This window comes from Haliotis rufescens, unplaced genomic scaffold, assembly GCF_023055435.1.
Source record: "Haliotis rufescens isolate VD_foot unplaced genomic scaffold, xgHalRufe1.0.p SCAF_5, whole genome shotgun sequence".
NCBI lineage: Eukaryota > Metazoa > Mollusca > Gastropoda > Lepetellida > Haliotidae > Haliotis > Haliotis rufescens.
Window position 1 is genome coordinate 11016266 of NW_025964223.1, and position 17484 is coordinate 11033749.

The 17484-nt window shown below is 40.7% G+C and overlaps 1 protein-coding gene across 8 annotated transcripts in view; it reads left to right on the plus strand.

The window, feature by feature from the left end:
* Window positions 1-17484, plus strand: part of LOC124111021 (dystrophin-like) — a 480101-nt gene that overhangs the window by 147833 nt on the left and 314784 nt on the right. For all 8 annotated transcript variants that reach the window (XM_048383638.1, XM_048383637.1, XM_046470561.2 and 5 more), the window contains 2 exons: window positions 10607-10798; window positions 13245-13426. In XM_048383638.1, the coding sequence (XP_048239595.1) occupies window positions 10607-10798; window positions 13245-13426 (374 nt within the window). The remainder of the gene's footprint in view (window positions 1-10606; window positions 10799-13244; window positions 13427-17484) is intronic.

Genomic DNA, 17484 nt, shown 5'->3' on the forward strand with positions numbered 1-17484 from the left:
CCTGTCATCACTCAGGTTGAATATTTCGATTTACCTCAGGATGAACTGTAGGGCTGAGTGTGTTAGAGACGTTGAGATGTTGTTGTTGGATGGTGTATATGCTGGTTATCACATGGCAATAGTCACCCACCACTTGTGTATTAAGGTCATTGATTTGTCTGACTGTGTTGGAGCCAAAAGGGGACATTGCAATAACAGAGTCCCAAAGCTTGCGGACTGGGAACCTACTGCACTTTTTACATCATAATCAATCATTGTGATTTGCTTGAATCTAGTTTCTGTGAATTTAATTTCATTATTGTGCCGTAAGCTTTGTTCTGTGGTGCCTTTTGTCTCGATTTAAGGGTGTTTAGTATCACTTTGATGGATTGGGGGCGGGGGACTTTGGATAGGTGTTGGGAGGTTATGGGTGAAGGATAGTTGATGGTGTTGAGGGGTAGGGGGTTGGGGGTATCAGATGGGGGTGGGGGGTATCAGATGGGGGTGGGGGGTACTGGATAGGGGTGAAGGATATGGGTGAAGGATAGTAGATGGTGTTAAGGGGTAGGGGGCTGGGGATATCAGATGGGGGTGGGGGGTACTGGATAGGGGTGGAGGATATGGGTGAAGGATAGTAGATGGTGTTAAGGGGTAGGGGGCTTGGGGTATCAGATGGGGGTGGGGGGTATCAGATGGGGGTGGGGGGTACTGGATATGGATGAAGGATAGTAGATGGTGTTAAGGGGTAGCGGGCTGGGGGTATCAGATGGGGGTATCAGACTTTGGATAGGGGTGGAGGACAAGGGTGAAGTATAGTGGGTGGTGCTAGGTGGTGGGGGATAGTGGTGAGGGATAGTTGATGGTGTTAAGGGGTAGGGGGTTGGGGGTGGGGGGTATCAGATGGGGGTGGGGGGTACTGGATAGGGGTGAAGGATAGTTGATGGTGTTAAGGGGTAGGGGGTTGGGGATATCAGATGGGGGTGGGAGGTATCAGATGGGGGTGGGGGGTACTGGATAGGGGTGAAGGATATGGGTGAAGGATAGTAGATGGGGGTATCGGACTTTGGATAGGGGTGGAGGACAAGGGTGAAGTATAGTGGGTGGTGCTAGGTGGTGAGGGATAGGGGTGGGTGATATTGGCTGGGGGAGGTTTCAGATAGGGGTGGGGAGTAGTGGTGAGGGATAGGGGGTGGGGGATATTGGCTGGGGGAGATGGCACAATGTCCTGAGATATATTTACATCTGTATCAAACACCTATCTAATAATCTAATCTATTTAAATAGTGTCAAGTTCCAGTTAGGCTGCTCACAATCTATTTGACATAATTACTCTGCCAGGTGTTGAGTTATTATAAGCTCTACATATATCATCATAGTCAATCAATGGCAAAACCAAAATAAATATTCTTTTCAAAACAATTGATCCCTTCCAAATATTATATTGTAAATGTTACAGGTGTTCAAAGCCTTAAGCACTGCAGTCATCAGTTGAAAGGAGCCTAGTGGTTAAAGTGTTGATCACACTGGTCACACAGGTTCGAATCTCCACATTGGTACCATGTGTCAAGCCGGTTCTTGGTACTGCTTGACATGGCTGGAATCGCGGTAAAATTAGCTAAAATGGAATCAGAATATCATGAACTTTTGTTGTAGTTGTATTATGGAAAAGCTTTTAGTTATGATGTTCCTTTTTGAACAATGAACAATTATCAACATTTGATTGTCAGAGAAACGAGTTCAATGTCAGAATGGTTGATCTGAATCTCTGTATTGTGTTCGCCCTGACCTCTTTCACAGGGTCGTAATTTAACAGGATCATTCTTTGCCTCTTGGATCTTCTTAATTTCCTTGTTGACAAATTAAATGACAGCGTTTAGCAAAAGAAATCCGAACATTTGTGTACTTCAGATATAAAACACACACTTGGCTCACTTATCGCAGCCTAATAGCATCAGATTCTTTCTGACACGATACTGACCTTCACCTTTGGGACGACTAAATGAGTAAGGGCGAAAAGATTTTAGAATTAACGCGTAAGTATTTCTATCTGGCTTGAGGATGTGCAGTGCTGTCGAGGGAAGTTTCTGCGATGGCTCAATCTCACGAGGCCAATGTTCCCACTGTCTATAATTACTGATTTACACTTCCCTAATGATTTTTAATCACAGAGGCCATGAATGTGTAAACATTGATTTGTTTCTCTGTATTTATGTCAGCAAGTCCGGTAATTAGATTCTGATGAGACTATGCGTTGCCTGGGGTACTGGATTGCATTGCAAAATATACACGTGGTCGGTTCCAAATTCAATTTAGGATGGTTCATCTAAAGGTAACCTCGCTCTTCATTGAAAACATAGTAAGTTTATGTCCCAAATGAATCAAGTTTTATTCTGTTTGTTTTTTGTTTCATGACGGAATCAGCAATATTCCAACTATGTGACAGCGGTCTATAAATAACCAAGTCCCGACCAGACAATCCAGTGGTTTACGTCATGAGCACCCATCTGCGGAATTTTAAATTTTAAATATCAAGTTAGAAGCAGTCGTGAAATAAAACTCTACTGAACCAGTAATGAAACTACAAGGACCATATTGAATAAGGAAGCTTCGATAAGTGTACCCATGGGGCAGGGTAAGAGGCGACGAACGGGATCGGCTTGCTGACTTGGTTGATGCATGTCATCAATCCCAATTGCGTGGATCGATGCTCATTTCAATCACTGGATTTTCTGGTCCAGACTTGATTATTTACAGACCGCCATCATATAGCCATTGCTATATAAGTGCAATAATCTTGGACGTGACGTTAAACCCCATTTCCCCTCACCTAACCTTATGAGGGTGTGTTGTGAGTGAGTGGGTGAGTGATTTGGGTTTAACGCCACCTTGAACAGTATTCCAGTTGTATCGCGGCATGTCAGCTTAATATGGGAGGAAAGCCCGAAGTGATGCAGGTCTCAGACATTTACCACTTTGGGGAAACCCACAAGCATGGGTATGGTGCTGACAAACCTAGAAACATAATTGGGGCGAACAAGGATTCCAACCCACAATCATAGGTATTTGGGATGCCCAAGGGACGCAACTCTGCGCAGCAAATCGCGGCACCTTAGACGACTGGGCCACCCGTGCCCCCGGTGCGTTGTGATGAAGCTACAAGCATGAATGGAATATTGTGAGACTATGAACCAATGTGATGCTGTCTGCAGGAGCTTTGACGGAACATGACCAGTCTGTCTTACAGACCCTGATACAAATATATCAAATACAGCCCATGCAAGTCTATAATGTTTGGCAAGTCTAGATTTTTTCAGTATCTGTAAATGAAGAGTCTCTGGGCTCATTTTTATTAAATTTTTCTGAAGATAATTTAACGACTGTTTTTTTTCTGTACGATATGTTCATTTCAGAGACTAGATGTAAGTCTAGAACATGACATGGAACCCGATGTGATGATCTTGCCTCCGGGGAAAGCAAGCTCTCCCTGTTAAAGCAGTTTTCCTTATTGCAAACATGTGGCATCACTTGGAACCTGTGAATGGTGGGGCTAAATTTGACTCAACTATCATAAAATTCTGCTATCTTTCCCTCACAGAGATTTCTCCATTCATTCATCAACACAGCTGTGCATATCCCAATCTTTCCCTCACAGAGATTTCTCCATTCATTCATCAACACAGCTGTGCATATCCCAATCTTAGTCTGCCGTCTGGTGTCATGACATTTGTTGGGGAACAGTTTCCAAACAGGTTACCATCACTTAATGTTTAATAATAGGAAATTTCATTGAACGACCAACATATATCATGTTGTGCTGTGTGTTTAGTAAATGAATTCCTATTTATAGTCGTATGTAACAATTACTATGAGTGAAGAAACATGTATACTGTACAAAAAAAGTTAGGGATCATGAATATTTTGGGGGGATATTTTTGTGTAGTGAGGACTGATCGTCTTTAAGGTGTACAGTATATAAAAAATATTTCATGATCCCTGACTTTTTTGTACAGTATGTATTTTTCGGACATTAACAGATGCATCCTAGTTAACCTATGTCAACAAGAAATGGCAAATATTGTTGTGTGTTCACTACGGCTGTTACGATTCACTCGCGTATTTGGTGAATTGAACCGTATCTATTCATGAATTGAATTTGTTATTTGTGGTCACTAGCATCGAATATTTATGAATATGCAAGCATGTGCATTTACATAAAAATACTCATAAGAACATATTATATGCAAAGATTTCTTCAACAGACAACACCCTTATACTATTTAAATTGACAGTATTGTGGTCACTGGTCATTGTTGCATTTGAGCAGATACTAGAACCTGGATAAGTGCAGTATAATTTACAAACCATGTCAAATAATTTATGTTGTTATTGCTTCACTGAATATAAGAAATAATACATCAGCTGCTGATTTGTTATTGTATTTGTGAATTAATATTCGTATTCGTTACCCTATATTCGTGATACAAATCGTATTCACCTCATAGTGTATTCGTTGCAGAGTTCACCATGCTTGGTGAGAAAAGCAATATACCCATGCCTTGTGCAAAAATGTGCTGTGGGCAGTGTTCGAACTAATTTTGAAACCCAACAAGACAGTAGGGTAGATGACCAATAAACGTTGCCTGCCCATCTTCAAAGCTACCTGTCCGCATTCAGTCATAAACATTGCAAAAAAGAGAGACAAATTGCGTCTTGATTCAGTTGAAATAACACGAACAACTACTTGAGAATTTATAAAGAATTATGAGAAAATGTAGGTACATGTAGTCAAAATTGTCTGCCAGACAGTCGGGCAGGTAGAGGAAAATTTCATGCAGCCCAACAGAAAAGTTACCAGCCACGGGCAGGGGGACAGGCAGTTATTTCGGACACTGGCTATGGGCCTGTGGTCTATCTGGTCTGTCAATGAACTGAATTCCAGTGTCACTCATACTCACTAGTTCAATAAAATTGAGCTATATATAATGTATTCGACGTAATAAGCGCCCTGCTCTAATAAGCCCTTAGGCGATATTTGCTGAGATATTGGCTAGTGAACATTCCCAATTAGCACCCCTTCCGATTGATCAATGTACACAAGACTTATTTATTTGCGTATAACACGCACTCGTGTGTTATATGCACCCTTAATTATGGGCAATCAAATTCTGGAAAAATATATCTGTCGTATATAAACATTTCAGGCTGTCGGCATAAACCAGGAAATTTATCTTTCAACTGTTTTTTTACCAAAATAATATTCTAATTAGAGCCCTATATTTCTAGTTTTGAGAGCACCCTGTGTGCTCATTACATCGAATACGGTAGTTGAAGTTGTTATACAGGTGTTGTGTCCTCAGTAAGTGTGTGATAGATATAAACACTGTCAGGTCTTGACAGATTGAGTAGTGTGTTGTACGGTAAATAGTTGACTTTACTATTGAACTTGTGGATTGAACAAGGACGGTGTGCCTGGTGGTTAAAGCGTTGGCTTGTCCTGCCAAAGCTTGGACATTGTTCCAAATGTGAGGAATCAACACCAGGATCTCAATACGACAAGCCAACACTTTAAATACTATGCCACCTCGTCATCCCTTACTGAAGCTGACCCCGTCAAGATCCGGGTTAGACTTAGTCTTCAGAAACCCATGCTTGTCGAAAGAGGAAAATTTGGTGGTCAGACTCACTGATTATTGGTAGATGCATGTCATCGATCCCAATTGCATGGATCGATGCTCATTATGTCAATCACTCCATTGCCTTGTCCAGACTCTATTATATACAGACTGGCATCATATAGCTGAAAAATTGCTAAGTGCGGCATTAAACAAAAAACACAAATAGAGCTGAAACAATGTGCCTTTAGACAAACGCTGTCTTCTCTGTTTTCTCTACCTCCACAAGGGTGACCTCCTTAGACAAGGGCATTAATTCTGTCACTTTCACTACCATGCGTCTCACCCAAAAGGCATTCTCATTGTTACTTGAGTTATTGTACAAAAACATGATTGTGCTGTGACATTGCACTTGCCATGTCTCGGAATGTAAATGTGTGGAGGTCATGTTTGCCTGTATCCCCTCTGTTGATGCCTGTATAATATCATTTAATGTTGCTGCAATGTATCTTACACAAGAATTTATTCTGTTTTGTTTCTGCATGACTAGAATAACAATTACAATTGTGTCATGTCCTTGAAACTATTTTCTCAATGGAATACAGCATTGAAAATATTATTGAAATTTAGGGAACCTGTCAAAACCCAATTGTGAGAATTTCAAGTATCAGAGGTCCCTAGCTCCAAATGCTGTAACAGAAAAATTCAATGAACCCCTGACACACTCAAAAACATCAGAATAAGGCTTTGTTTTTGAAACAGATATCGTTCATAACGTTTAGCATTAATATCCATGTCACCCAGTGCAGTACAAGGCTATTCAATCTGCAGTCTGTCCTGAATACAAAACCAGGTCAGTGCGACCTGACTGATAACTTGTGTTAAAGACCCACCAACCTTCTATCACATCGACCCCTTGATCCCAGGGAGAGGATTGTAACAAGAAATGGAAAGTCAGTGCAAGAGCTCCTTTGTTTTTCCAACTCTTGAGTTAACGAGCTATGTTTTGTCATTGATGATCCAGCTCAAATTTGTCTTTAGTATCTTTACACGTTTGAAGGCATTTTCTTCTCAGATGTAAACTTGTGCCTTGTTAATGAGTTGTGTTTGTACGGAGAGTTATGGCGGAGGGATGTGGTAGAAGACAACGTAAGATGCTAATGATGATGTATGGAGGCTGTTGATGCAAGGTTGCCATAGGACTGGGAGTCTGTTATTTCTGGGATTCCTTTGTGTTGCATCTTCACATTCTCGAAGGTAGAGCTGTATGGTATTGCCACGTTTTGAAATACTGAGGAATGCATATCCCCCCCAAAATACCAGAATATTGCGTTTTTCAAAATCATGCATATTTTCATCTTGTTGGCAATGTTTAGTAAGTGACCAGTCAAAGTGAAATTTTGAAATTCAGAAATTAGCAACTGATTCCTGTGATCGGAAGAGCAAAACTATTCTCAACCAGGTTACTGTACATTATGTGTCTTTTAGGTATGCATTATGACAAAAGCAACATCCAACAAAATGGCGCAAGAGGCGATTAATGTGATCGGTTGGTCAGGCTCGCTGACATGGTTGATGCATGTCATCGATCCCAATTGCGTGGATTGATGCTCATGATGTCAATCACTGGATTGTCTGGTCCAGACTTAATTATTTACAGACCACTGTCATATAGCTGGAATATTGCTGAGTGCGGCGTTAAACAAGAAACAAACCAAACCTTATAGGCCCTTTGTTTCATTATCAGTTGCAGAGTTTAGTATTTCATAACTATATTTCTAATTTAGTATTTATAATTAACAAATGATGTCTTGATTCCAGCAATTTTGTTCTGGTATTCAGAACATTGATGTTATTAATCAGTTGGATACATTTTCTGTATTCTCAGAATTTCGCAGAAGGTTATATATGAGGGAAGTGTAAACTGCCCCCGAGAATATGGAACGAATCGAAATATGTTAGGCAGCACACAATGCAGCATTGATTGGCAGTTAAATCTTTGTTTGCTTCAAGTTTGCATTCAAAAAAGTTCCATAATAGACATTAAGAGCTGGGAAATCAAATATGGCTAATCAGAAAATCTTAGTTTAATATGTCCCCTTGTTCGTTGTATGAGCAATTGGTGTGACATGGACAGTCATCAATACCTGTCAATATAGCCTGTAGGGTATCTGATTAGATTAGACTTGATGCCAGTCAATGCGCAGTACAAGATCCTTGTAGACTTGCTGACTACGCTCTCTGTTGTCTGATGTAGACTTGGGGATTTGATTTGATCGGATGCTGCCAGTTTGAATTCTTTTCAGGAAATTGATATCATTTAAAATTCTCAAAACTAATTTGAAACAAAGGCCACTTCTCTATCTGATGTAGACTCGCATCCCATCTGGATTATAATTAGGAAACTTTGTATCATTTACAATTCTTCATGCAAAAAATTCTTAGTTTTTTAATTACCGTCATTTTCTGTATGATCATCCTCTATGTCTCCAGGGTTATTCTGGCGTTTACCGAAATTTGAGCTTGAGGTTATAAAGGATGTGCATTGCTTAGACTTGCACAAGTCTCTAAGGCAATAATTATTAGTTTAAATCATAATTTCTAGATTATGTAGATAATAAGAACAAGTTGTCTCTGTAAGAGACTGGAGCGATGTAATGTCCGCATATCTAGATTTGCTTTTTGGAGGATAGAATTACTACACATCAATGGTCTTTTCATTCAGTACAGCCTTGGAGCAAGGCTATGTATTGCTATGCAGTAGGTGTGTATGTACCAGCCTTTATTTCATCAGACTTACTTTTAACACTAAAATGTAAATAAACAGCCTTGAAACAAAACATTTGTTACATTTTTTAAAGGAAGACAACTTTTTTTTATTTTGAAGCAAAATTAGTTCTCAAATCATTTCCAGGTTTTGAAGGATAAAATCATGAAACCTCTGTTACCTGTTAGAAGGGTTCTCAAGTAAGTCGAGTGGGTCCAGCTGTTTAACATGCTGTATTTTCCTGAGTTGCATTCCTTAGCTGTGCCAGGATCTGCTGTTCATTATTTTGAATTCAACCTGATTATTATCCATGTTCTGTAAACACCATACTCAGGGATTTGCCAAAGTGTTCAAACTTTGCTCTGGGATTTTCTCATACTTTAAAGGGGCGCTATCCTCAGGCCAATAGCTAGCCCCAGCCAGTTTGACACAAGTCACTCAAACTCCACTGCTGCTGTTTAATATAAACTCAGAAAAGTAGTTCCTTACTCTTAAAGTCTAAATTATTTATTTCATCTCATCTCATGTCTTTTTGGATTAGTGGCAGACATGTTGCCACTCATGTGGCTTGACATGTAAAAATTTCAGTTTTGCACAAGCTGCTACAGACAGTATATCCAATATGAGTGTCAGGAAACTCAATCCAGTCTATGCATCAGATGAGAGTCACCAGACCACTTTGTTTCTTTTTGAGCCTGAATTATTCAGGCGTAGTTATCAATTATTGTAATTGTCAAAATTGAAATTTATTACATGTGACTTTCAGCAATTGGGTTTGCATGTGCGGTTCAAAGGGAGTATTGAGTTGTCCCCGTGATGGGAGAAGAACGTCATGTGATAGGAACAGTGGAGTGAGTGGAACGCCACAGCCCCACTTGGAGGATGACTTGATCTCTGGGAAGAGTTGCTTCTTCTTTTTTTTATCTCTTGACAAGTTAACTAAAACAGTTTGTGTCTATTTTTAGCATCAAGAAAACTTAACTTTGTTAAAAAATGAAATCGCAATTTAAAATAATTTTTTTTATATTAATGGAATAACAGGAAAAATTTCAGCTATTGTATAAAGAGCATGACGTGTGTTATTAGATAACGATTTGCCGATGTCTTGATTGTTTTTGTTATTAATCATCTGAACGGTGTGAGACCATGAATTATGATATTGTGCTACATGTTTTGTTCTGTGTTCTGTCTGTGACAATGAGCACTGACAGGGGGCCAAGTTGAAGAGAGAGCCATGTTAATTCCTGTAATTCAGTTTCTAAACAATGAAGATGGTACTCTTCTGGCGCCATATCATTGAGGCATGTAATATGAACTCTGCTCAGTAAGTAGTTCCTATTCTTAAAATCTAATTTATTTGGTCAGTCTCATCTGGTGTCTTTTGGGATTTGCTGTTGGTATGCTCACGGTCATTTAGTTTGAAACGTCACATGAGAGTTTGGTTGTTCTTCTGCAATAGGGTGGTCAGGTAGCCTAGTGGTTAAAGCGTTCGCTCGTCACGCCGAAATCCCGGCTTCGATTCCTGACATGGGTACAATGTGTGAAGCCAATTTCTGGTGTCCCCCGGTGTGACATTGCTGAGGTATTGCTAAAAGCGGCGTAAAATCAAACTCACTAAATCACTCTTCTGCTTTTAGCAATATTTTGTTGAGAAGTCCCAATATGAAATATCGCAAGAGGCCTCATTCAGAGTGATATTTCAACCATTGATTTGTCAAGGGCTTTGTGTTTATTAGGAGAGAGGGTATGGAATTGCTGGTATTTGGGACCAGTCAGAATGTCATGACAAATTAAGACTTCATTGCTGTTATGTTGAACACAGTGCCATGCATCCATTAGTCAAGGCCCTGATTGTCCAGACAGCCTCTAACTCTCATGACTGGTCACCGTGTCTGCATATTTACAAGGGAGATGGGGGGCGGTCGGGTAGCCTAGTGGTTAAAGCGTTCGCTCGTCACGCCGAAGACCTGGGTTCGATTCCCGACATGGGTACAATGTGTGAAGCCCATTTCTGGTGTCCCCCGCCGTGATATTGCTGGAATATTGCTAAAAGCGGCGTAAAACCATACTCACTCACTCACTCACTCACTACAAGGGATCTTTACCTGTGATTATTAATCCATAAACATGTTGGTCTAGCAGATGTACAATCCAGATTAATATTGTTTTCCTGGATATTAAACTTTGTATTATTTCTATTATGCTTTTGAATTTGGAAGATGATGTAAGATTGCTATTTGTATTGCAGTCGGCGATGTCCATGAGCAGCTCTGAGAGTCGACACAGCACGATGAGCACCACGTCCTCTGACCTCCTGTCCTACCAGGACGCCCTGGAGAACGTCCTCACCTGGCTGCTGGAGGCGGAGGAGGTCATCGAGAAACAAGCCTCCATTGGACACCTCGTCTACAGTGTCAAGAAACAGTTTAATGAACATGAGGTACGTCCGCTTGCACATCTGACAGCAAGGGACAACTTGTCATGAATACACGCTGTTGGTACAGTTATTTATCCTGACAATCTGATTGAGCAAAATGTTAAATTAAGCTAAATTAAGTCTCTTTTGTATTTATTTTTGTTGGTTTACAGATTATTCACCAATAAATTGAGTTTGGTAGAGGGGGGAATTTCTGGCAAATTGTGTTTAACTGGCACTTTGTGGGGAAATAATCCGATTTGCACCTGGAAGTACAAACGAGAGTAAACTGCCATTTGGCTTTAGAGCACATGGCAAGGAACATGGATCTGGCTGGAGCTTTATCCCTTTACTCTCAATACTGCTTTGTCACTTAATCAGTAGTGAGTTTTGATACCAATGTCATATCCTTACTGCGTTGCAAGACTATAAAATATTTTTGCATAATCTTTACAGACACTTTTTTTAGTTGGTGGTGTTATAAATATTTTTTAAAATGATAATTTGATTTTGATTTTTTTCCATTTTCTCAGTAATTTGGGTTGGCGTATCTGTAAACCAAATACAAAAAACTCATTGACACAACCATCTCAAAGACCCTTGTGTAAACAGGGTACTGCCTGATAATAATGTGCAGCCCCACTCACAAACTCACAGCCAAATACCAGTAACCTTAATACCACCAATACAAATTTCATATGCCATCCATATACCACCCAGCCATATACCAGCCACCTGTATACCACCCACCAATATACCATCAATCCATATACCACTCTCCCATATACCACCCACCCATATACCATCCATCCATATACCATCCATCCATATACCATTCACCCATACACCATCCATCCATATACCACCCACCCATATACCATCATCCATATACCACACATCCATATACCATCCATCCATATACCACCCATCCATATAACATCCATCCATATACCATCCATCCATATGCCATCTATCCATATACCATCCATCCATTTACCATCCATCCATATACCATCCATCCATATACCACCCATCCATTTACCATCCATCCATATACCATCCATCCATATACCATCCATCCATATACCACCCATCCATATACCATCCATCCGTATACCATCCATCCGTATACCATCCACCCATATACCATCCATCCATATACCATCCATCCATATACCACCCATCCATCCGTATACCATCCACCCATATACCATCCACCCATATACCATCCACCCATATACCATCCATCCATATACCACCCACCCATATACCATCCACCCATATACCATCCATCCACATACCATCCATCCATATACCATCCATCCATATACCATCCATCCATATACCACCCATCCATTTACCATCCATCCATATACCATCCATCCATATACCATCCATCCATATACCATCCATCCATTTACCATCCATCCGTATACCACCCATCCATATACCACCCACCCATATACCATCCATCCATATACCACCCACCCATATACCACCCATCCATATACCATCCATCCATATACCACCCACCCATATACCATCCACCCATATACCATCCATCCAAATACCATCCATCCATATACCACCCATCCATATACCATCCATCCATATACCACCCATCCATATACCACCTACCCATATACCACTCCCCCAAATACAACCATCCAGATATCAGCCATCCAAAGTACCGCCTCCATGGTCCAGTGGTAGGGCATCCACCCCGAGAGCAGAAGGTTGGGGGTTCGGTCCCATGCAGCATCATACCAAAAGATGTTAAAAGATGGTACTTGTTTTTACCCTGTCTGGCACTCGGCATTGTTGGCCTAAAACGAGGACTGGTCGGCTCAGAGTCAGTATACAGTAGCCAGACTTGATCAAGCAGAAACGCACATACATGTGCATGCATGTCGCTATATAAATGCAAAAACCCTGAACCCCATTTCACCTCACCCCACCTCAACCACCAAAATATCAACCTCCCAAAGATTAACCATCCAAATACAACCTGCTCATATATCACCCACCCAAATACGACCCACCCACAAACAACCCACCCAAAAGTCACCCAACCAAATACAACCCACCCAAATATCACACACACAAAATTCACCCATGCAAATATCAAGTACCCAAGTGCCACCCATGTATCCGAACCCAGGCGACCCGTGAAGATTCCCGGGTTTAATAGGCCTTCAGCAAACCATGCTTGCCGTAAAAGGCGACTATGCTTGTTGTAAAAGGCAACTAACGGGATCGGGTGGTCAGACTCGCTGACTTGGTTGATGCATGTCATCAATCCCAATTGCGTGGATCGATGCTCATGATATCAATCACTGGATTGTCTGGTCCAGACTCGATTATTAACAGACCGCCATCATATAGCTGGAATATTTCTGAGTACGGCGTTTAACAACCAACCAACCAACGAACCCAGGCCCTGCTGTGATGCCAACGTGTCTGCTTGCAGGAGTTCATGCTGGAACTGACCAAGCACCAGGACAGTATTGGGAACGTCCTGAAGGAGGGAAATGACCTCATTGCAGAGGGCAAGGTCACTGAAGAGGAGGAGAATGAGATCCGTGTGCAGATGGGGCTGCTGAACAATCGGTGGGAAGACCTCCGCCTCAAGGCCCTCGACAGACAAAGCAGGTATGTATATCATATATTGCCCCTCGGGGAGCCCAATGTAGAATAAGGCCGCATAGCAGCACCTATGCTTGTTTCAGCATCCTACTAATGAGGTTTGGGTGTTTGACTTGGCAGAGTTGGATCATCCTTATCTGGATCGTTGCTCGATCGTTGATCTTGAATTTGCTGATCAGCATCTAAAAATTTCGAAACTCAAACTCTTGATACAGACTAAGTTTAGTCTGAAGATGATTTGATGGCAACAATTGCTACTTTGTGTATGTCATGTTTCCCTGGTGGCATGAACTGTTTACATGGACCTGTGAAGATTCCCGGGTAGAATAGGTCTTCAGCAACCCATGTTTGCCATAAAAGGTGACTATGCTTGTCGTAAAAGGCGACTAACGGGATCGGGTGGTCAGGCTTGTTGACTTGGTTGATGCATGTCATCGATCCCAATTGCGTGGATCGATGCTCATGATATCAATCACTTGACTGTCTGGTCCAGACTCGATTATTTGCAGACCGCCGTCATATAGCTGGAATATTGCTGAGTGCGGCGTTAAACAACAAACCAACCAACCAACAACTAACTGTTTACATCACACAGTCACAATGGAAAAAAACACTTGGTTTTGTGACTCTCCCCACCCTGCTAAATAGATCTGACTGAAAAAAACTTTTCAAAAGCATTTTGTTATTTTTTTTTTATGTATATGCGCCTCAAATCGTCGTCTGTCTGTCCATTGTAAACATCTAATGGTGTGGATTAAAAAATAAAAACTCCTTGCCTACCCACCTTCGTTTATATTGCTCGCACTGCACGAAACAAATACTTTCAATGCTGGACGAGTCTACTATGCTATAACTTTGACATCGTGAATGGTGAAGCCCCTTTTACTTATGTCTGATAGTTCATGGAAAGCAGATTATCAGCACTGAGTTCTTATTATAATCAGATTAGCCTAAATCTGCAGGTGTGAAGATTAGGGAATAGATTATAGCATGTCAAAGTGTGAACTCAGGGATAATCTGTAGATTGGGTGCTCTGCCCCCATTGTATGTCACACCGATACTGTCATCATCAGAGTCCATTCTCCATGTTAGTGACAGTGACATATTGATCGGAAGGTATTTATTGACTTGCTTTTTATTGAAAAAGTGAGCTTAAAATATTATTTGATTCTCATTTGTGCACACAGAACAATAGCTTGACCTAAAATCATATTCTCAAAGATTAAACCTGCTGAGACTCGGGAACAACGCTATTATCCTGCAATCCAAATGTCAGTATATTCTCCAGCTCATAGTCTGAGATATCTCTATAATTCAGCCATCTGTTTCCTAATTTCATGGGACCCGTAAAGATTCCAGGGTAGAATAGGTCTTCAGCAACCCATACTTGCCATAAAAGGCGACTATGCTTGTCGTAAAAGGCGACTAACGGGATCGGGTGGTCAGGCTCGCTGACTTGGTTGATGCATGTCATTGATCCCAATTGCGTGGATCGATGTTCATGATGGAAATCACTTGATTGTCTGGTCCAGATTCGATTATTTACAGACCGCCGTCATATAGCTGGAATATTGCTGAGTGCGGCCTAAAACAACAAACCAAAACCAAACCAAATTTCATGGTATGTATAGTCTGAGATTGACAGTCACCCACCTGTTCCCATAGAACATGGGCATAAACTGCAGTCTGTTGAATAATCAGGGCCACCATCTTTAATAACAAAGTCATCAGTTTCTTGACAGCCGTATTGCTGTATAGGGCTAGGTTTATCAGTTGATGGAGTTGCTATGTACATGCTTGGCCAGCCAGGTAACTACAGTGTCTGGGGGGCACCTGATGTAGCTGATAACACCCTCTCAGACGAGGAAGTTGGTACAGGAAATGTACCACTGGACATCGTATAGTTATGCGTCAGATTGATCTGTCAGTTTGATATCAGTACATTGTGCAGTGTCAGTGCAAAGTTGTCTGTACACTTAAGATTTTGAGAAATAATCACACGTTAATTTTGTTTGTACATTGATATTATGAGCGATAAGATATGGGGGTTTAGTGGGGTTTCTCCAGGTTACAGCATGCTAATTATTTTGTCTTGGCATCCAAGAACTCTCGAGTCCTATCAGTGAGCACAGCTGGTGAAGTAAACTAGACTGGGATTTTTACATTGAATGCATGACCATGCATGCTTATAAGCTTTGGGCTAAATATATTTTATTTATTCAGTGTAAAGCTTTAAAAAAAAGCAGAAAAATTGAATTTCATCCATGAAATATTGGCATAACATATTTCATAACATCCAGTTACAACACTGCAGCATACATAATACCACTTAACAGGGATCAGCATCCGGCTACCAAAAGGGGGGTGGTGCCCTCATAAAGGAAATGTGCCTGAAATATTGTTTTGTCAAAGAATGTAAATTAAAAACTAGGCGATGTTAAAAATTAATGAAATACAGTTTTATTTGAAAGTTGGAGTAGAGCTGGGACAAGATGGGGAGGGTGCATGTGTTTATAGATATTAAGACAGTCTCTGGATCACATCTATCTTCACAAACTACTTATAAAAACTGTGCAATCAGGTGGCCTAGTGGTTAAAGTGTCAGCTCGTCACATCAAACACCTGGGTTTGATTCCAGTATGGGTATAATTTGTGAAACATTTTTAGTGTACCCTTTTAGGGTATTTTGCTGGAATATTGCAAAAAGTGAAATATGATCCTACTCACTCACTCACTCACTCACTCACTCACTCACTCACTCGGGGCAGTCGGGTAGCCTAGTGGTCTAAGCGTTCGCTCGTCCCGCCGAAGACCCGGGTTCGATTCCCGACATGGGTACAATGTGTGAAGCCCATTTCTGGTGTCCCTCGCCGTGATATTGCTGGAATATTGCTAAAAGCGGCGTAAAACTCACTCACTCACTCACTCACTCACTCACTCACTCACTCACTCACTCACTCACTCAATTCAAAGACCTACATAGTGTTTAGCAGGAATGTCAGGGTGCTCTGTCAATACTTTTTAACACTTAAAATTAATGTGGTCCCTACATTCAAATTCTCCCAAAGAAAACCGGTGCCTCCCTTAAGTTCGAACATTGAAATATCCTCCCAATGGAAAATAACAAGTATGAAGCACTCTATTGAAATCAGGAACATCCTTCCTCCTAATTCATTTCCCCAATTTACTTTGAAGCCTTAGATGTTATTAATGATAGATAAATGTGTCAGAATCTTTATATCATTTCTTATAATAGTCCTCTTTCAAAACTCTTTAAAATATGATTCATAATTTCAACAGATACACAGCTGTTAAAAGTGTTACTGCATGGTATACGGGCCATATTTCCCTGCATGACATGACGTACTTGGGTTGTATTCTCTCTGTAGCATTAGCAGGGGAAGAGCTCCTTCATCACTTACAAGCTTTAAGCATCTCCCCAATCTGTAAACTATTTCACTGCATGTAAAGATAAGGTTGATTTCTTGCACTCAACATGACATGATAGTCAAGATTAGAGAACAGCTATCACCCCCACCACTATATCATTGCTGATGCACCATTTGATATACTACTCAAAATAAGTTGAGGAACACCCACAATTGGAAGGCTATGAGTTGCAATACCCACCAGCCAAGATGGATAAACTGTAGTCATCTGAAAATATTGGGTGCTCTTTAACTTTATTTGAGTAATATATATGAGTGAATGCCATTTTACGCCATGGTCAGCAATATTAACTTAATATATACGCAAGTAACTATATTTGAGTTGTATATATGAGTTAATGCCATTTTAGGCCATGGTCAGCAATATTAACTTAATATATACGCAAGTAACTATATTTGAGTTGTATATATGAGTTAATGCCATTTTACGCCATGGTCAGCAATATTAACTTAATATATACGCAAGAAGTTAAGTTACCCTCAGTTAATTTCATTTGACTGTAGTTAATTTGACATATTAGCTATAGTAATATGAAAAATCCATGTTTACTTAACCTTGAGTATTGTATCATGATGGCTTGCAAATAATCAGTCGTGGGCCAGGTAGTGGTTGAT